At 42.1% G+C, this 21,669-nt stretch overlaps 1 protein-coding gene across 3 annotated transcripts; it reads left to right on the top strand.

The window, feature by feature from the left end:
- The first annotated feature begins 892 nt into the window (after positions 1–892).
- Positions 893–20,161, top strand: pals1b (protein associated with LIN7 1, MAGUK p55 family member b). Of its 3 annotated transcripts, none has more exons than XM_056428471.1 (14): positions 893–1,067; positions 4,622–5,088; positions 6,011–6,207; positions 10,027–10,104; positions 13,485–13,592; positions 14,094–14,255; positions 14,557–14,634; positions 14,721–14,904; positions 15,858–15,926; positions 16,107–16,178; positions 17,875–18,036; positions 18,189–18,391; positions 18,622–18,732; positions 19,142–20,161. In XM_056428471.1, the coding sequence occupies exons 2-14, from the start codon at positions 4,761–4,763 to the stop codon at positions 19,316–19,318; spliced, it is 1,929 nt and encodes a 642-aa protein (XP_056284446.1). In that variant the 5' UTR covers positions 893–1,067; positions 4,622–4,760; the 3' UTR covers positions 19,319–20,161. The 3 variants fall into 3 exon arrangements, with proteins under 3 accessions (XP_056284446.1, XP_056284444.1, XP_056284445.1); XM_056428469.1 differs by having other exon boundaries at positions 13,473–13,592; XM_056428470.1 differs by having other exon boundaries at positions 4,610–5,088; positions 13,473–13,592.
- Positions 20,162–21,669: the final 1,508 nt, after the last annotated feature.

The raw sequence follows: 21,669 nt of genomic DNA, 5'->3' as shown, positions 1-21,669 counted from the left end.
CGTATTTTCGCGGATAAATAATTGTTTTAAAAACGGAAACAGTGTCAAACTGCTCTGCCGCTGTTTGACACTCAGGGGAGTGAAAAAACTTCAACGCACACCGGAAGTAAACAAAGTTGCGTAAATTGCATTTTAGTGCGTTAATCGCGGCCAAATTAATCGCATAGATTAACGGGTTAACGCTGACAGCCCTTGAATAAATACATGTGCTAATGCTATATTTGAAATGCTTCTTACACACAAGTATTTATTTACAGTCACGATGAAGGTCTTTTATAGTTCTCTGATAATTACAATTAAACATTACAACTATATAAATGACATGAACAAAATATCTGAACAACTTCTAATGTAACACTACTATAAACTTAATTATATTTCTTTTGATCGGTTTAATTCCTTCATGAGGAAGACTATAAATACATAATTTTAAGAAGAAGATGAAGAATACAATATATATACATTTTCTGAATTATTTTAGATTAAACTACCTGAATATAAAGTACATAAAGTAATTATATAAAATGAATAAAACAACCACTACCTCCACCAGTTGCAACATTAAAGTAATTCTTTCACATTAATGCACCAATAACTCTACTCCAATAATACATTATATTCTGAAATGTGAATAATGTGTACTAGTAATGCTACTTTGTACTTTATATTGATGCCACTAGGTAGTTCTACTTAAGTGGGTACAGTTGTTATATTTTTGGTATTGATTGTAATTATGTATTCATCATCTTTAAAGCCTCTTGATTCCAATGTGGGAGATGTGGTCACGTGTCTGACAGGAGGGGAGGGGGGGGGGGGCTGTGGAGCCGCTGTGTTGCCAAGGAGACGACTCAAAACACCAGGCTCAGCAATGGCCACAAGTGTCCCGAGCGTGGGGTCCCGACTTGGCCTGGACGAAAGTTACTACAGCGGCTGAACGCGAGCCCGTGGAGACCGGGGGAGACCTGGTGCTTTTCCTGTGTCAATAAAACTCACATAACCAGAGGGTTGGAGGATGAAGAAATAACCACTTCGTCCTGAAGCCCATTCGGCATTGTATATTTAAAGTGGTGAGTAGACGCAGTCTGTTACGGGACAGCTAGCCCACCGGTTCCGTGAAGCTACGCAGTTAGCTAAGCTAAAATGGGTTTCTGTTTAACAAGTTTAACAATTCACCCGGGAACGAACCGCAGCGTGTTTCTACATGTGTGTCGCTGCCGCTGTGGGTGAATGTGCTCCAGCACGGCTCTTTTGGAAAGTTGCACGAGACGGATATATATTTCTACACAATAGGAAAAGACTGTAATTCCCCTGAGACTCCGTGGAACACGTCTCACGTTGCCTTAAGTTAAAGTGACCTCAAGCCGAGGCAGCTAACGCTACTTTGTAAAAATAAGATGACTTGACGCACGAGACTGTTTTTCTATTTTCACCCTCAACATGTAACGCTATAAATCTAACTGATCACAGGAGAGATCTGGTGGCGGAGGATAAACCTATCGAAGCTTACTTTACGTTAACTACCTATCATTTACGTTACTAATGATAAACCCTTTATGATAATGAAGTCAAGTCGCTGAGCAAATGACTTCTGTAACTACCTTATTAACGTCACTTCTATGTCAAGTAATATAACTTAACGGGGGGATTTTTGACCTACCGATCTTGACTTTTGGTAAGAAATAAAGAGACTCCTCCGGTAATGCTGTTATGACACAAACAGGAGGAAGTTTATTTGTTCTGTCTTTGTCTCTAACTTGCTATGTATGTTTTCGTGTTGAACAGACTGTGAAAACAAAACTCCCACTGAAACAATCTAATTAAATCTTACTTTGAAGGAAATTGCATTATAGGACATCAATTGAGAAATGAATAGAGTCACCGCATTGAGGTGTATCACAACATTTGTGTGAGATGTGTTTGTGAAAAGTCTTGACAACAATGCTTATATTAATTATGCCATCGTAGGAGATACCCCTGTCATAATCAACAGCATAATCCAGGCCTTTTAATCATATCTCATTGAGCCCTAGCAAATACATACCGGAGTTGTTTTCAACATGCATTGTTTAGCGTGCAAGTCAAGTTGCAGCTCTGTTATCAGAGGAATATCAACATTTGCCTCAGAAGGCTTTACAAGCTGTTCAACATACAACGCCCTCTGTCCTTGGACCCTGTCTTTGAATTAAAAACGTATTCCCTATAAAAGGGGCAGCCATGCAATTGAGGTCATGGGTTCAGAATAAACAGCATATGAGGATATTCTAGCACCATTAATCATAAATTATGTATTATTTTGTAAGTATTTTATAATTTTAGCCAACCAGTGTCAACTCACCCTTTCCCGCTAGTGACCTTGCAGATATGAGCGTGAATGTCACTGTCTAATGTTAACCACGTGACATGATTAGCTCTTATTTAATTTTGCAGAAATATGTCGCCGTCCCTGTCATATTTTGAACTTGCTCCACATACTGTAGTTTACGGACACCAGATTGTTCGTATTGCGTTGTTTGTTTGTGTCTCGGTGGGTGTGTGCACTTCCATTCATTATAATTTGTCGACACCAGCCCCTTCTGTCTCTCCCTTCCCAGCATCCCTCCCAATGTGGTTGTGGCCACTGAGCTAGACTGGAGCATGAGATCCCAGGCTTAATTAAGCCCACAAGAACAGATGGCCCACTGGCAGTCTCTGCTGTTTGTCAGCCGTACACCGCCACTTTGAACGTAGCTAAATGCTTTTGGGAGGGGTTCAGGAGCGTGGACCAAGAGCTGGGGGATAGACCTGCCAAATGTAATTAGCTGTGGGAAGTAGGGAGGAGAGGGGGAGGGCTGGCATGAGGTAGCAGGTGGCTTGTGTGGATGACGATGTGACAAAAGTGGCTTTTAGTGACAAAGCCATGTTTATCCTTTTGGTACTTAGGTTTTTTTGTCTTCCACACGGATTGTTAAGCCTAAGTAATAATGGCATTAATGGAAGTTAAATTATCTTTTGCACAATAGTGGTTCCAGGAAATATGCAAACAGGTGTGTTGAGCCTGCAATGTATGCAAGTCATTGCCGGTTTTGAGAAAGAGAGCACTACCTAAGCCTCTGCATGGTATTTAAACTAAAGCTAATGTCATTATGTGAAAAATGCATGGAGACGGGCTTTCTATATGTCCTTATTTTTGGCCTGCACAGAACACGTTCGCTCCCCATGCAATGTCTTTCTGTTCCAGAAGATAGATTATGTTTTTTTTCTCACAAACTGAACTAACATCGACTCCAAGTGAATATCTCCCATTCATACGACCACATTTTCAAATCCAGATTCATACACAAATAATCTTTAAATAGATTATAAGAAGAAACCTTAAATAGATTATAATCCATCTTAATCACAACAAGCAGAGATCAGGTAGTAGCCTAGTTGTGTGTTAGGCATCACATTCAAATGCAGTATTTCTGTGTAGGCTACAGATGGATATTTTGATTAAGCTGCTCATGACGACCGGACAGTCGGGGACAAGTGTAAGCAAGCAACTGGCTGGGTGATGTTGAACTGAAGGGATTTTAGGTGACTGAGGCCGGAGAGCTTTCTATGTTAGGAGTTAGATTAGTGGTGTGATAGTTGAGAGGAGGTAGGAGTCAAGTTGGGCCCTATGCATTAGAGCTCAGCAATATGGCCAACATCTTTAAACTATCTAGGTCATTTTATTTCATGTCTCAATAATCACATATACCACGATATCGCATGTTTTCTTGTAATTCAATTAATCATTATGAAATAAATACATGGTTATGTGTATTTTGATGTGGAATAAATACACGACAAAGGAAAAGTACTGAGTGTTTCGCAAAATAATCATATTTTCAGATAAATTTCAGTTAGTATGTGCTAATTTAGTAAGTTACTGCTGATGTGCAGGTGGAACCTTAGCCCCTCCCATCAGTGTATGAATGGGTGTAAATAGGTGAATGATGTCATGTAGTGTTAAAGCGCTCGGAAGACTAGAAAAGTGTTACACAAGTACAGGTCCATTTACCGGTTGCCATCTATGAAATTATCATGAAATAAATGAAGTACATACTTAGAAAATTAAAACAAAATCAGATTTACCCTTCAATGCTTCTAAACTAAAGTATAAAAGACAATGTGATGGCAACCAGAGCTCCAGAGTTCTCCATTTTATCTTCAGTATTATCAATTAAGCTATCAATCGCTCTGTCAGAGCAACAGACAAACTGGTGCGCATCTTGTTTAGGCAATGATACGGGGTTGTAGACTAGCTAGTGGACTCCACAATCTACCAGCAGCACAATAGATAATATTGTTTTTTTACTCGTGAGTGACGCAAATCTGGCTGCCACTTACATATTTGACCAGCATTTGTCTGGGGCTCATTTCAAACCCTGAATGACACCTTTCAACTTCTGTTCATGGTCAAGAATGTGATAAAAGAGACTGCCAAAAGTTATTTATTTGAACCTTCTCTCGTAAAAAAAAAAAGCAAATCGTACAAAAAAGTATCCTATTAAAAAAAAGATCTGCCTTTGTTTACCATGTAAACACTTATATAAAGTAAATAACAAATGCTTAAGATAGCAAGGTAAATACATTTTTAACTCAGTTTGTTTTTCAGAATGACCGGCCACAGAAAGAACATAAAGGACATCCTCCCCCGGCATGCTGTGGCCTCTGTTTTGAGCAGTGCCTCGTATGACTCAAGCAGAGCTCAGTAAACACTGGGGTGGTTAGAGCCGTGTGCCGCTGCAGCAGGAATGATCATGTCCCATATGAACGGTTATGTGCATGAGGCCTCTGGTCAGGCCCCGAGCCACAGGGAGAGGGCAGTGGACTGTCCAGGGGACGAAAGTTGCCTCGTCAAATCTCCACATTGCAGCGCCCACATGGAGAGGATCCAGCACTACCAGGAGGAGCTTAAGAAGAGGAGAGAGGAGGACACCAGGGGGAAGCATGACATCGACCCCAATGCTTCACTGAGACTCAAGAAGCTGTCACAAAACCCCAAGGTGGGCATTGACAATCCCACCTTTGAGGGAAAGGAGAAGGCCATCAAAGACACATTCCACCAGGATCCTGTCGCGGGTGAGTTGAGAGGAGGAGGGCGGTACGGGTCAGAGGGTCGTCACTGTGTTCCAAGAGGGTCGAAGGAGGAAATAAGGCCACAAAGGAGGGGAGAGGACACCTCAGAGAACTATAGGGAGTAAAAGAAAACAAAAGTAGTAGAACAATGACAATTGAGGGCACAGAACAGAGGGCCGTAGTGGAGGAGTGTGATGTGTTTTAGGGGCTGTCCACCATTTCCACTGTTTAGGGACTTGGTCTTGTTGCCATGGGAAAATAACATTTCTCAAATGTGTCTGAAAAATATATTTGTATTATTTTGTGTACACAACTCATCAATGTGTCTACATAGATTGATTGATTGTGTACTCAAAATAAATGAAAAAAGATGGTTGGTTCATTATTATAGTCATAAATAGTTGAATTCACTTACGTTTTCAGTTTAGTTTTGATGAAGAAAAAAAACATTAAACCATTTTCATGAAACGGTGGAAGGGTGTGGCGTGAGCCGAGGAAGGACCCGTTACCTTTTTGAGCGTCTATGAATCAAAAGGCAGATACACACACATTATTTTCCTCTTTTCTTGTAAAGAGAAGGATGTCTTGAATGCACAGTTTTGCCTTCCATGTTTGACCCACCTGTTGGTGTGGACAGGCAGGCAATGCCCTATACACCTCAGAAAGCAGAGAGGTAGAATATGTCTCACTCAACAGCCTATGTCCAGTCTCAAAAGACTAAATATGTGTGCGCCTCACAGTGTTATGTATAAGAAGCTCCTTTCTCTTAGCAATAACAGACAACTTCAACAACCTAATTTTCAAAAGCACATGTATAGCTCTTAGCATTTTGACTGTTGTTGAATTAGAAGATGGAAGACATGCCTTGTGTTTCTCTGTGTCGCCTCTATACTGTTCCCTCGTTGTCTCTCTGCCTCTCGCTCAGAAGTGGCGGAGTTGTTGCAGACTCTGAAGTGGGCGCACCGCTGCCTGCCTGATGCGCAGAGCCAGCAGGATGTGGAGCTGATAATGCAGCTCCTTACCAAGGAGGACTTCAAGAATGCCTACTCCATCTACATGGCTGTATCCCGAGTCATTCCCACCTCAGCCCTCACCGGACAGGCAGAAGATCTCTGCCAGGAGGTACCCGTCACGGTCATTTTGAAACCACTGAAAACAAACATGTTGTGGAAGCACTTTGACTTCACCGCAGTATTAAAAGTGCTGGAAAGCTCAAGAGTAGCCTTGCTATCGGTTCATGTTCACGTCATTTATACTGCTGCATCTTAAAGTGTGTGAATGTAGGTGGTTTTAGTGGCAACAGCTCCAGGGGAAACTGAATTGGGGAAAATGTACTAACTTGCACCCAGAGGAAAGAATAACTTTTTAAGCATGCCACAAAATGTATTCTGTAGCTCATGCGACTCGCGGTAGTGGAGGAGTAAGAGGTGGCAGTTTGTGCTTACACACTCAAAAAAACGATTCAAGCCCTTCTTAGAGGTGACACATTTAAATATTGTTTGATACATTTAAATAAATCAATTACAAAAATAGATATTTATATTTAATGGGTGTAACACAAAATGTATGAATACTTTCATTTATTAGATTTATTTAGGTTAGATGATGTGCATATCAACTCAAAATAAATGTGTTTCATTGAGGACTACCCTTTGCGCATGCGCTTTCTGAAAATCAGTTGTTTGCATGAGGTGAAGATATTTTCAGGACTGTAGGGTGGTGTAGTGGCTAGCACTGCCGCCTCACAGCCAGAGGGCCGTGGGTTCAATTCCCAGTCGGGGTGTTCCTTCTGTTTGGAGTTTGCATATTTTTTTAGTTAGTTAGTTTATATTTTGAGTTGGACAAACACAAATTAATTTAATTTAATGAATATCGTTATTTTATTTGAGATGTATTTGATACAAATGAGTTGGACTAACTTAATTACATTTTATTGCACTGATGTGCTAAATTTGAGTTGGAGTTGCATATAATTATTGGATGGAAAACCTGCCAACAATTTAATTGAGTTCATCCAATGAGTCATTTCTTTGAGTGCAGGTATAAACGCCTTTTTGATTGCATTTTGGACCGCATTAAGACTATTTCTCGTACCTCTGTGGGTGACGTATCTGAACAAACTTAATGAAGCATGAGAATGAAGCTTTTGCTTAGGGTGATGATTAATTCAACAAAGCTGCCCAAAAGACAGCCATGGCAGTCTGAATAATTCTGAAATGTAAATTGTCTTATGGTTAACAAGGTGAGTGAAAACAAAAATGAGACATTTGTTGGATCCCGGCCAAGCGTGAACATTTAGTGTGCGCTGTGTGCTGGGAATTGGAGAGAGGCAGAAGAAAGAAAAATGTATATTAGGGCAAAAAGAGAGTGAGATGACAGGAAGATGGAAAGGGATGAAGCCTTGAACTAACGTGTAAATGCACGGTTTGGTATTCCACCGGTTGGGAAAATAAACTGCATAAAACATCAAAGGCCTTTCACACAGAACGCAACAACTATACCACTGTGCCCAAAAAGCTATTATTTCCAAAGGCTTGCGCGTCTCCTTGGCAGCTTGTTGAGCAAAGTGAGGGCACAGAGCGTCTTAATGTGCGCTGAGCCCGCAAGGAGTGCAGCGCAGACCGCGTCCCGAATGAAAGACGGTTCACAGTATATTTTATTTGATTCCCCTGTTCACCAATTGCTGTTTCCTAAGACAGTGCTGACTCCGGAGCCCCCATATAGAGAGTGACAGAAAGCAAGGCACCATCTCAGTCTTCAGGTTGGAGGAGGTGGGGATGTGCCACGCTTGCCAACACACACGCCGGTTGTTCCCACTGAAGCAAAGCGGCAGTAATTGACTTGTGGAGCCGCTGTGCGCCGCCTGCTCAGATGCAGCCGGCCACACGGCGCTCGGTCGCCGACAGACATCGTGATCTGGTTTTCTCTGAATTAGTTAGAAGCTCTGTTCAACAATGACAGGCTACACTCACACAAACGGCACTCCATTAGGATTAACGTCAACTTTTGATTGGTGTAACGTGTGTCAACTCAGACTGCTGCAGTGGGACTTTCAGCTGATGGCGAGAGACGTAGGAGTCAACCTTGTTGAGAGGAAACAGGCTGCCAGAGTTCATTTAAAGTACACCGAGCAGTCTGGCTACATAATGAGTATTGCAGGCTTGACGGGAGTGGTTTGAGGAGAGAGGGGCTGGGTTACATGATCTGTTTCTCTTCTCACACACACAGCACGTTGTCTTCCTGCGGACAGTAAATCAGTGTGTGCACTCACCCACCAGGCACAGCTCCCGAAGTGCTTAACAACACGTAATAGTTTGAGCTGCAGTGTGTCTAAACTAAGTGGCTGTGCCGTGTGACACTCAGATTGGCTGTTGAGTAAACTAATCTCCCAGCAGCCCATGGTGCTGGCTGGGCGGTGCAGCGCAGGCAGGAGGGCAGGATCTGGGCGGCTAGAAAAAGAAACTCCAGCAGCTTACGGCAGCGCTGCCGGGGGGAGAGTGCGTCACCTTGTTAGTGAGGGTTCGTTCAGCGTAATGGATGAACTCGGCTCCAAACAGGCGATGAAGAGGAAGAGGCCATAGACGGAGTATCAGAACACCAACATGCCTCCTCCTATGATGCAATACCTAGTGTTGTATATTTCATGTCCCTGTTCGGACATCAAGTTTGTTGTCTCTTCTTGTTGATCAGCAAATAGTGATGAGATGATGATGATGATGGAGAAGAAGTTTCGAGCGACTCAGCACTTGATAAGAATACAAAGTTTATTCTACAAGATACAGGTCAAAACAGACGCCTATAGAACGACTGGAGACTTTCAGGATCCGAATTGAGAAAGTCCAATGATCTAGCACTTTGATACGGGTTATATCGACAAAGAAAAGAGGCGTTCATGTTCGAATCTACAGGCTGGCAATGGTTTAGAGCGGGCTTATAGCCCCCACCCCACATGCTCTCATTCTACACGAAGGCTCCTCACCACAGAAACCTTGCGAGCCTCTGGGCCCATATCTACATTTATGGCTACCTTTAATAGCTGTAATGCAAAATACACAACACTAGCAAAGCCACAAACAATAGCAACATGCCACAACATGACAACACAAGAATCAAATGGTTAAAATAGAGCCGTGAGGAAAGAACGGGGAACAAATTAGTAGAAAGTCTGAATAGCCATAGAAGAAAAAAAGGAAGTTATTCTTTCGTATTTTTACAGTCGGTATTGGTGTTGGGCTGTCATGGGCCTCGCACTTATGAAATCTGATCTTCTCAATCTAATACAAAACAAACAATAATGTTGGATGTAAGCATCAGCGAGATGCTAAACACAGTCACAAGTACACCACAATGTGAAGATACAGTTCCTGCCAACTGTTATGCGATTAGAAAACGATGCACTCATGAGGTTTCTGTATGTTACCTGGCCCTAAGCCTTAGGGCCAGGTAACGCGAGAGAATAATTAGTTTGCACAACGTCTTGTCTCACCATGTCGGAAGTGAAAAGCGTTTGCAGCTGTTCCAAATGGCCACACTCACCGACGGCTGTAAGACGGCCATCGTAGGAAAAGAGGACGTCACGGTCATCGATAATTACGGGGATGCGCATGGAAAAGGAGAGCTTGGGAGAGAAGTTCAAGGCCCTGGCTTTCTCTCTCGCCTCCTCACAGCTGGACAGGCAGCGTGTGTGTGTTGATTGGGAATGTCCGGTTGTCGGTTCCGGCAAGTGACAGAAGGTGTCGTACACTAGAACTGGCAGCTTTAGACTCAAATCACACAGTTTAGTGAAAAGGGATTTAAAATTTACATTTAAAAAATAACAGTTGAGAGGTCTAAAATGGTACGCAACTCTTTTATTTTGTTCTTGACGTTACTTGTTCACCCTGTCGATCTCTCTTTGTGTCTTTCTCCTCACTGAAGTTCTGTGCCTGTGTTTCCGGTCAGGTCCAGAAGATTCTGCTGTCCAGCCAACATAAGGAGGGGTTGGAGCTCACGGCTCTGCTCACCAATCCTCACCTCCAGGTCAGCTTCTCAGTCGTGACGTATTCATACACAATGATAGTGTTCATACGGTCATGGAAAAGTTATGGAGATCCATTGGTCAAAATATGTAAGAACCCTGTATAGACCAACTCATTTATTGTGTTAATAGCCAGATCATTTGAAGACTGGAAATATAGTTATTGTAATACTGTACTTAGTCCAATAGGGTAATTGTTTCTCTTGCTACTTCAACCGTGATGTCAGAAAGGAAAGGAAAATAATGGCATTTACTTGCTAACCGGTTAAAAGGCAAATGGAGGACAGACCTCGCGTCATTATACACACTGAGATAAAAAGCAGATCAATGACAGATACTGTGTTCGGGCGGATGTCTGCTTTAGAGATGAAATCTTTTATGACAAATGATTTTGAATCTTGTTATTTTTTTAAGGTCAACTAGTCTATGTTTTCTCCCACACATTGATCTCGCGGGTGACTCGAGGAAGGCCGTTATGTAAATGAGTTTGTAACGTAGGCCGGCTCTCCTGGTAATGAAAAAGCTTGATTGGTGCGTTCTCTGCAGCAGAAGGAATGCCAATTTCTTTTAAATGTTGTGTGTGTGTGTGTGTGTGTGTGTGTGCGTGTGTGTGTGTGTGTGTGTGTGTGTGTGTGTGTGTGTGTGTGTGTGTGTGTGTGTGTGTGTGTGTGTGTGTGTGTGTGTGTGTGTGTGTGTGTGTGTGTGTGTGTGTGTGTGTGTGTGTGTGTGTGTGTGTGTGTGTAGCTTTGGGGCAATTTCTCTGCAATGAGTCGTTTCATATTCATCAATTAACCCTTTAAACTTAACTTTTGTGGATACAAAGGTCTAAATCATGAAATGTTAGTTGAGGTTCAATTGTCATTCAAATATCTGATGATCATTTGATTGTCTTTTCTGATAATTGTATGCCACACAGCGGTGCTGTTGCATTTGGCTTTGCAACCTAAATCCATATCGTTCATTTCAATGGGATCGTTGGCAAAGGATGGCCAATTGATCTTCAGATAGTTTTCTATAATTCACCTCTCGCTCTACTTCACAGATCTGTTTGTGAATGATCTCATTAGAAGAGCTGGATGCAAGCGACAACTACATTTCTACGACATGTATTGGAAAAGAGTTGGTTTTAAATCTAGCATCCTCTTGCTAGTTTCTCAAGATTACAAAACCCTACATTGAATTCACTTTCTATGTGTTGCCACTTTTATAACATTGGCTTTAAATTCCCTTGGTTGTGGAATCCAACAATTATGAAACATGATTGCAGTCGGCTCAAATAATGAATTATGGAATAATTGGCACGGTGGATGCTTTTCTTACATACAGTAATGTTGCAAGACAGTTACAAGATGTAACTAGTTCAAATGAAGTTATTATATGATAATTATTAAAACATATAGCTCAACAATTTAAAAAAAACATAACATGAATTAAAAAAGTTGACTATTCAAAGGTGGTCCAATAACTTATATATTTAGTTATCAGCAAGCTTATTACGATGTTGTGGGAGGCCCTCTGCTTATAGAGGTGATGTCACTTCCTCCACTTGTTTAGACATCCAGCATAATGACAGTTTATCCAGATCCAATTTGTCTGTCTCCCGGTTCATAAGGATGGCGTTGCCTCGGCCGCTGCTGGCACAGCTGACTTCCTGCGACATTTTGAGGTCCCTCAAACACCATAAGCCCCGATGGGTACGAGCAGGCGACTGGAAGGAGTCGCATAAAAGCCTCACACACTTTGGTTTCCTGTGCGTTCTCCAGTCAAATTTAAAGACGAGAAGAATCAAACTGAAGTTCAAAATTGCATCGTTTTGAAGTTGCTTGAACTGCCGATGCTCTACATTAGTCAGTTTAAGCTTCTGTAGAAAAAATGTCCCCACATTATCGGACATTATCATCCATCGGAGAGGCAGTAAGGGAGAAAGACCTCAGGTCGATGATGCTGCCGTGTTTTTATGTTTGTGGATTCTGACGGGGGGACGCCAATGGTCCGATTTTTTGACCTGACTTTGAACTACCAATTTCTCTCATTGCTCTGTTAAGCCCTCCACTGAGCTGGATCCATGTAGCCAGCGGGGGCAATGTGATGTGATGTGGAACAGGTTATGTTGTTCTCTGCAGGGAGCAGAGGCTCACACGAGTCACCCTGTGGTATGTACAGGTAAACCGCCTCATACCCAAAACTGATGAACAGGTACATGTGTAAGAAGTATAGGCTCCAGTTCATTGTTTTCATCCTTTAGAAATAAGGGTGCTTACTTAAAAGCTGATGTTCTACCGAGAACCCTTTTTGGAGTGAAGGGTTTTTCAAGGGGTGTCTTTTTAAATCCAACACTAAAATAAGAGCAATGATGTTAAAAAACACAGAGCATTAATACTCCCAGCCTAAACAACCCAAAACTGTGATTGTGCATCCTGATTAATGTTTGCTGCGCTGCACCGCGTCAGCCCCGGCCCTTTAGGAGCCTTAGAACTCTCTAGGTGGGTTCTAGCTAGACCCTTGAAAAACTCCAGAGAGGGTTCAGGGTGAAACTATTGACCCACCGAAGGATTCTCAGTCGAACCTCTCATCGGTGGTTTTGGTTGAACCTTGTCAAGATGTCGAGTTGTAAATCTTTATGTTGGGTTCCAGGTGGAACCGACTTAAAGGCTTCCAGATGGAACCTGAAGAAAATCTTCTATCAGGAACCAAAAATGGTTTTTCTATTGGGATAAGCCAAAGAACCCGATCTGGTTCTCGTTAGCACCTGTGTTTCTAAGAGTGCAGAACACAGTTTCTTCGCCAGCGGGTAAGCCAACGGTGTTTGATGATTGATGGTGTTGGATCCTGACTGTTAAATGGAGGTGGAGAGTAAGACGGATTGTGTGTATGCCAAAGCTTAGCCCGGCCTCTGCTCTCCTCGGTCCCCTCTGCTGCAGGATAGAGAAACTAATTTGGACCGACGGTTATTAATTGTGAGGCTCAGAGCGCTTGTCACTTTAAATGAAGCGAAGGCGCCATCTCTGTATTGTTTCTGGTCTTGTTAAAGAAAGGATGGGTTATAGGTAGGCTTCTGGTAGCAGGTGCATTTTTAAGGAAAACGTTTTAGAATATCCGTGGTATCTGCTTTCAAACCACTCAATAAACGCTTGTCATGTTGTAAACCATGCTACATGATTGATGATCACTTTATTTCCATAGCAACCATCGTTGCTATAGAGGACGACATCTATACAGACACACAATCAGAAGCCATTCGTGCATTCGTTCTCTCTAACTCACGCTGCCTCCTTCTTTACTTTTCCGTCTGTGTTTCTGTCTGTTCTGTGTCTGTAAAACTTTTGTCTGTCCGTACTGTTGGTCTATGTGTGTTTGTTTAATGTGGCAGGCACTGATGCAGGCTCATGGCAGTGTGGCGGGGCAGGAAGTGGCAGAAGACGATTCGACTCAGTACATCGGAGAGTCGGTTAAACTGGTGCGGCTGGAGAAGGCCCGCGACACTCCACTGGTGAGACGCCGTCTAACACCACCCTCTGTTACTGCTGTGCACATACAGTATGTTGACTTTGTATATTTTTCACAGACGCAATAAGGATAGTTGTTACACAAAAACCTGATTGTGGTACTTTTGTAACTACAGTACAATCAGAATTTTAAAAGTATCCAAGCGGAATTTAATTTGAGGGTGAATAGGGTGAAAGATGAACAAAGACATATATGGTTGAATGTAGCTGTGTTATTTATTGTTGAGTTGTTGTGTCCAATAAAAAAGCCTCTACCCTTCATCATGCTCCACACTCTCCTTTATCATCTGAGTTTGTCAGTTTACCCAGAAACCAACAGGGCAGCCAAATGCTGTCAATATGAGCTCCAGAGGGAGGAATGCGGTTCACTGTATGTTACATATTTATTTGTATTCAAACTGTTGCCCCTCCTTCTGCTTTTTCTGTTCACTGTTATTCTAGAGAATATGATGTAATGAATGGGTGTGCCTGTGTGTGGTCCTCAGGGTGCAACGGTACGTAATGACATGGACAGTGTGCTGGTGAGTCGTGTGGTGAAAGGTGGAGCAGCGGAGAAGAGCGGCCTTCTCAGTGAGGGAGACGAGATCCTGGAGATCAACGGGATATCTATTCGTGGAAAACATGTCAATGAAGTCCACGACTTACTGGTGAGGACCAGAGTCTGACGTTAGGTTTCACCCACAAAGCATCTCTAGATTAATGTCAGTTAGTTAGACAAACATGTAGATTAGGTGGTGGTTGTTGTTGATGGTGTTTGTGGGCTTCACTCTTAGTATGTATTTTCTAATATATAATTTAGACACAAACACTTTATGCATTTATTTCTGAATAAAATGCAAAGCAGTAAAACTGTCCTTTGATTTTGAGGCAATACATATGGAGTAAAATATATGGTATGGTGGAAATGTGATCCCTGTCATGTTTATTGCTTCTCATCTTTTCCATCAGCAACAAATGCAAGGCACTCTGACCTTCCTCCTCATTCCGAGCTCTCAGATTAAACCTGCCCCACGCAGACAGACCGTGGTAAGTCTCTAATGACTTGAGTGTGTGTGTGAGAATGTCTTGTTTGCATGCAACACCAACCTTGATGCTGTAAACCACTTCCTCAGATGCACGTACGAGCTTACTTTGACTACGACCCCTCCGATGACCCCTTTGTGCCGTGCCGGGAGTTGGGCCTGTCCTTCCAGAGAGGAGACATCCTCCATGTCATCAGCCAGGATGACACCAACTGGTGGCAGGCCTACAGGGATGGAGACGAGGACAACCAGCCTCTGGCTGGACTCATTCCAGGTAGGGGTCAGACCAGAGCTGAATACCAATATCCAGCATGTTTAGATGTATACACATTTAGTTTATTGCTTTACAAGGGCAAATAACAACTGCAAGGACAAATTGCAAACAATACAAAAAGTAATCTGCTTGTATGGTAAGTTGTTTGTTTATATCTTAATATGTTTTCTTTAATCACTACACTACTACTACTATGGGGGACTATTAAGTATAAATTAATAAATGCATGAATAAATACAGGAATAGAATGATACATAAATTCTGAAATAAATGTAGAAATACAGGAATAAATGCATAAATAAATGCATAAATAAAGAAATACAAGAATAAATTAATGAATGCTGAAATAAATGTATAAATAAAGAATTATATACAGGGATAGATACATATAAGTTATACCTAAAAAGCCATCATTAAATAAAGCTATTTCTGTATTTCTTCATTTATTTATGTCTCTACGTATGTGTCCACACATATTTCTTCATTTATTAATGCTTGACATTTATGTGTCCTTATATGCAAATGAGCTGGGCTGTCAAATACTTACAATGCATACAGCTGTATATTTTACAACCTTTACTGTGAGAAATAACAAACCTGGAACTACTATCCTGGAACGTCAAGCAGATTAAAACAAACACCTAAGAATTATTTGCGATTACTCTCTGACCCATGTCTGTTGTGACTGAAAGGAAAGGAGGTTAAGTAGAGGAAATGGAAAGCGGGGCCTGTTTTTGCCGTTTCCTCAACACGTCTGGAAGCAGTAGGTGGATTATGAAAAACAGTTCGAAGGATAGAAAAGCTTGTTGGTATTTTTTTGCAATTTTCCATTCCTGTCCAGTAGATGGTGTCCATAACCAACCAAAATGAAATTGTAAATACACTGGATGAGTGTATCTATATTTACAGAGTGTGAGAGCTGAGCTGCTTGTCCTTGCTTTTCACTTTTGCAGGAAAAAGCTTCCAGCAACAGAGAGAGACCTTGAAGAAAACGATAACCGACAGCAGTCAAGAGCAACAAGGTAAGCGTAAAATGTGTAAACACACAATATGTGGTGAGAAAATACAAGATATAATTTGCAAACATTTTGCTTCCACCCTGACTCGCATGAAAATAGAGTTTGTGGTGTCTAGGAGGTGGTGACAAAGTGAACTGAAAAAAACATTTTAAAGCAAATATTTTTGACTTGTCATTTCTCAAGGGAGGCTTTGGTATGCAAAGAAAAGCAAGAGACCGAAGAAGAAGAGCACGTCTACCTTGTGCAGAAACATTGGTAGGAATCCACTTTCTTTTTTCTCACTCTGTTTCTTCAGAAGCTTTTTTGGAGGTGGGGTTGCCTGCTTGAGGAAGTGGTCCCTCTTCTTCAGCAACCGCTGTTGAGAAGCTGCGCCCTTAACTCGCAAAACTCCTCCTGTCACTTCTCATTTACCACAAGTGAAAGACTACCTCCTGTCCTGGGCCGCTCTCCAAGTGGCCACACAGTGTTAACCTACACAGTAGCCGGAGTTGACATGTCGCGCCTGTCTCGCAGCAGCTTGTCCAGACTCGTGTGTCACAGCTCAGATTAGTCCTGTCCTCACAGACGGGATCAGAGGGGGCACCAATAGGTGCCATATGGTTTGATGGGGTGATGTTGGTTAACACATAGATACTAGAACAGGGCTATTCAACTTCAGTAGCAAGTGGGCCGAATAAGAAAATCACGGGGGGTGTGAGGGCCGCACAGAATATTGATCAAATAATGGCTAAAAATTAAAAACAGTAATGTATATTTCCACAGGTAAACAGTCACACACGAAAATGCGTCGGTATTGTGTGGCAAAAGTGTTGCGAACAAGCATCACTATAAACATGTTTCAAAGTGTAAATATCCGCTCAAGGTAACCAGTTGTTTCAGGTCCCTTCAACCAAACTGTTCCCATGAAAACATAAGAAATGTGACTTAATGGATCAATATAATAATATACACTTTTACTAATCCCCAAGGGGAAATTAGTTCTCTGCATTTAACCCATCCTTAGTTATTAAGGAGCAGTGGGCTGCAGTGATGCGCCCGGGAAGCAACTGGGGGTTCAGTGCCTTGCTCAAGGACACTTCGACTTGCAACTAATGGGGAGAGCGGGGATCGAACCCACAACCTTGCGGTTGAGGGACGGCCCTCTTACCCCACTGAGCTACAGCCACCAATAGTTAAATGACTTGGGATGAAACTAATATCTGGTGGCGCAGCGCACAGACTGCGCGTCTTTCAGTGCAGGCTCCATTTGCGTGAAAGGGATCGAAACCAGGTAGGGTGATCTTTTTATTTTTATTTTTTCGAAAATGTATTTCTTCCTCCGTGGCTGTGATGCACTGCTCACTTATACAATCGTAATCGCCCAAATGGATATGAACGGTGGCTTGAAGATCTCCAGCAATATGTTTGTGAATGTGTGACGAATCTGGTGCGTGAGACAGAGCCCCGCTGCAGATGTGAAGAGAACACAACGCACGCGCAGGGAAACCAGTAGGTTTGAAAACCAGTTGGGGGGTAACAACGGTAACCAACACGGGTGCGTAACATAAAGATGTAACCATACAGGTTTGGTTGAGGCAACAGTGAAACTCAATGGCTCTGGGTTAGATGTCTCAATGTATAAAAGAGGCGTGTCCGTCAGTTTTATTTTTTCTTACCAAGCTATACTGATTTGCAGGCAGTCTTGCGGGCCATAGTTAAACTCAAACGGGCCGTATCCGGCCCGCGGGCCGCTAGTTGAATAGGCCTGTACTAGAAGGTTGAACATGAGGCAGGACATTAACATAAAACCACATAACATATGATAATATAATAGTTTGGTGTTATGACTCTTACCTGCCTCCAAAGAGAGGTCAAATGTCCCAGTTGGTTACAGAACAGCATCCCAAGAGCTAAGGAGAACTATGTGTGTTAGTCAATGGGGTTTCATTCTCTCTCCCAACTGTCTCTTCAGACTACGATGACATCCTGACCTATGAGGAGATGTCACTTTATCACCAGCCTGCCAATCGCAAACGCCCCATCGGTCTGATTGGTCCTACAAACGGCGGTCACGACGAGCTGCGTCGAAGGCTTCTGTCCATCGAACCGGAAAAGTTTGCTGTTGCCGTTCCACGTGAGTTCACGCCTCGTCAAAGCATGCAGGATGTCTCATGTTCATCAACAATCCATGATTTCAGATGAGGAATAACACAAGTGTTGTTGATTTGACATTATTACCTTTCATCACCTGTAACATTCTAATCAAATCCAAAATAATCTATTCAGACACAACCAGAAACTCAAGGATACACGAGCGGAATGGGCGCGAGTACCATTTTGTGAGTCGGCTCGTCTTTGAAACCGACTTAGCGGCAGGAAAATTCATTGAGTCGGGGGAATATGAGAAGAACTTGTACGGCACCGGCTCGGACTCAGTCCGACATGTCATCAACTCTGGACGCATCTGTTTGCTCTGCCTCCACACCAAGGTACGTAATGTTAATTACGACGCACATTGTTTCCCTCTGTCTTGATCTCAACCCTTGCGGCTCGGCCCAAACATAATTAACCTTTTCAAATTCTGAATATAAATGTCATTGTTTTTTGGTTGATGAAAACTCATTAATACTGACGTATAAAGAAGATGCCATAAGAGTGCATGGTTTTGTCCTTCCATCCATTTCATATATGCACACGTCCCTGTTCTTCCTCTTGTCAGTCACTGCAGGTACTAAGGTCCTCCAACCTCAAACCCTTTGTCATCTTCATCGCTCCTCCTTCTCAGGAACGACTGCGCACCCTGCTGGCCTCAGACGGGAAAACACCAAAGGTACCCACACCTAAATTGTATTTCCCTCATTAAAGGTTATACACACATTGTACGTTTCATAGTTTGTATCATGCATTTGCAAAACAGATATTTGACCAAAATGAAGCATTTAAGATTCATCACAGAAAAGAAAAACGTTCTTCAGCCAATCTTAAGCAAATTAAAAATTTATATTAAAAACTTTTTTGTCCAGTTTGGACCTCACGGCATCTTTTTCAGGACGTTAATAGTAAAGTTTGTTTACTCCTGGTACTCTAAATACACAAACAACATGCATCACATGAAACCGATACACAATATCAAAGTATTCAAATAAAAACACTTCAAATTAAATAGCGACCGTATAAGCATTTCATATTTATGTCTCGTACATATTGTTCATTTTCAACATCTTGTTTTCTCTGCACAGCCTGAAGACCTAAAGGAGGTTATTGAGAAGGCCCGCGAAATGGAGCAAAATTTCGGCCACTTCTTTGATGCAACCATCGTGAACATGGATCCAGAGCAGGCTTTCCACGAGCTGCGCAGGCTGATAGACAAGCTGGACACGGAGCCCCAGTGGGTGCCCACCTCTTGGCTGTGCTAGAGGTCACAGGGCTCGACTGCAGCGGGCCTCAGGGTTGGAGGAGTGAAACAGAAAGGAATGTTCCTGTGGATGGACAGTGCTGACCGTCTTTGGATTTTCACTTGCACATCCTGCTCGTTTATAGAAGAGGTGATCTTTACCACGTGTTGCAGGGACGGACTCTTTCTCACCTTTCATTATGTGTGTGTGTGTCTTTGTGATTTTCTTCTGTTTGTTTATTGTTCATCTCAGTTTTATGCAAAGTGATTGACCAAACACATAGAAATGTTCCTATCCTATTTGCGATAGTTATTTATAATTGTAAATATATACATGTATATATTTTCTAGCCAAAAGGATAACATATTTTATTGATTATGTGTGTGTGTGTGTGTGTGTGATATACAACTGATTCACTCTACTTGGAGAGTGTTATTGTCACAATTTTGAAATGGCTTCCTGATAAAGCAGAAAACCAAAAGCTGTTGAGGTACGAAACAGAAGAGAAGCCCTGAAAGTGTCTGCAGTGTAACGTCTTCCAGTCAGTAACAGTTTGCTGGTACTTCCTCTACACCATGGTCAGTATTATGTTTTTGTAGTTTCATGTCTCATTTATGCTGTGATAACAGACCTCAAATCTAAGGTATTGTCTAGCTGGGGATCATTACTATCAGTCAGTATGTCATGCTGCAAAGTGCACCTGTAATAGTTTCCAGCAGTAGGCCTATTGTCTGAACCAAACAAGTTATCGGTTGGTTTACTTTCAACAAATATGTTATTGCTTCTTATTGCAGAGAACTTATTGAAGCATAAGCACAATTCTGGAAAAGTGTGAATAAAAATCAGATACATGTGAACAAGTGATATACACACTGATGCATCGATTTCACTCGTCTTGTCATCTTAAATTGGAGAACAACATTTAATATTAGTTGGTAATATTAATGTTTCAACACAAATGTGAACCAATTCCACCTTCGCAACTATGGAGGACTCAAAATGACTTAAGTATAAATAAATAAATGCATGAATAAATATAGGAATAAATGTATAAATAAATAAATGCTTAAATAAGTGTATAAATAAATAACTAAATGTATAAATAAATGCATAAATAAATACAGGAATGAATAAATATAAGTTATAAATCAACAGGACATCATTAAATAAATATATTTCTGTATTTCTTCATTTATTTATTTCTCTATTTATGTGTCCACACGTATTTCTTCATTTATTTATGTGACATTTATGTGTCCGTATATTCAAATGAGCTGGGGCGGTCCGAACCTCTGTCTAAAGCATGATTGGTCACAGGAGTGTGATGCACCTGGTGTGTTGTGCTCTACTACTTCTGCCTGGCACATGAAGCTGAAGTTGGCTCGCTCAGCTCACCGTTAGCAGAAGTTAGCCTAGACAGCTTTTTGACTTCAGCCGTTTATCAATTTCAAGTGCACTGAGTACAGACTCGTGTTCTTTTGGAGTCTGGTCTTGGGAGTCCAGACTCTCGAGGACGCAGGACGGTCTTTCTGGTCTTGTGACGTCACCACATCAACTGTTCTTGCGCATGAATTTACTCCAATTATTCACTGTAAAATACCAGGGCTCTCAAGTGTCACGCATTGAGCGTGAGACTCACGCATTTCGGTCTTAAGTCACGCACTCCCGCCACACATCGTATTTCTCACACTGAAAAAAACTCGGCTATTTAATGTTTTAATGTGCCGCAGCGCGCCAACATGAGCCGCGCTGCCCTCACCGTGGAGGAATCAAGCGCTCCCCTGGAGTTCTGCTGTGAGGAGCCACTTATCAGCCAATCCCAAAAAAAGAAATGGGCTACACAATAGCCAATCAGAAAAATACCCGTATCTGTTGTATCTGGGTAGGATTTAATCCAGCAACCAATGAAAATAAAGCATCCTGGAATTGCGCGCGACTGACTGATATTCTTTCTGCGGGGGGCTGCTGATGGAAATGTCACTCTTGCCTGTCTTCAAAACTTGAGAGCCCTGAAATACTTTACAGTGGAGTAGAATGTGTTGCGGTGTTCACTGTTGTTTGGCGTAGGCTACGAATAAATGGTAATAAATATACGTCTCGTAGCTTTCCTGACCCAGGGTAGCTACAATATGAAGTTATGAATCTTAACCCTCAGTCAAATTGACGTAACGTTGTCTTTGAGTAAATAATAAACTCGTTGTGCTCTTTAGATCCTCCAAAACCTAATTATATCTCATGTTTAGCCGCTACGGAGACGTCAGAGCCAGCGGAGCATTTCAAAAAGTCCTGCCGAGATCAGGCTTCTCTCGGCGGCCACACAGCGCGCTGAGGGTCCGGAACTCAGTGGTCCCGCGAGCAGGACCTCAAATCTC

Source organism: Pseudoliparis swirei, chromosome 12, assembly GCF_029220125.1.
Source record: "Pseudoliparis swirei isolate HS2019 ecotype Mariana Trench chromosome 12, NWPU_hadal_v1, whole genome shotgun sequence".
In the NCBI taxonomy this organism is placed as follows: domain Eukaryota; kingdom Metazoa; phylum Chordata; class Actinopteri; order Perciformes; family Liparidae; genus Pseudoliparis; species Pseudoliparis swirei.
This window is presented reverse-complemented; position numbering and strand designations above follow the sequence as displayed.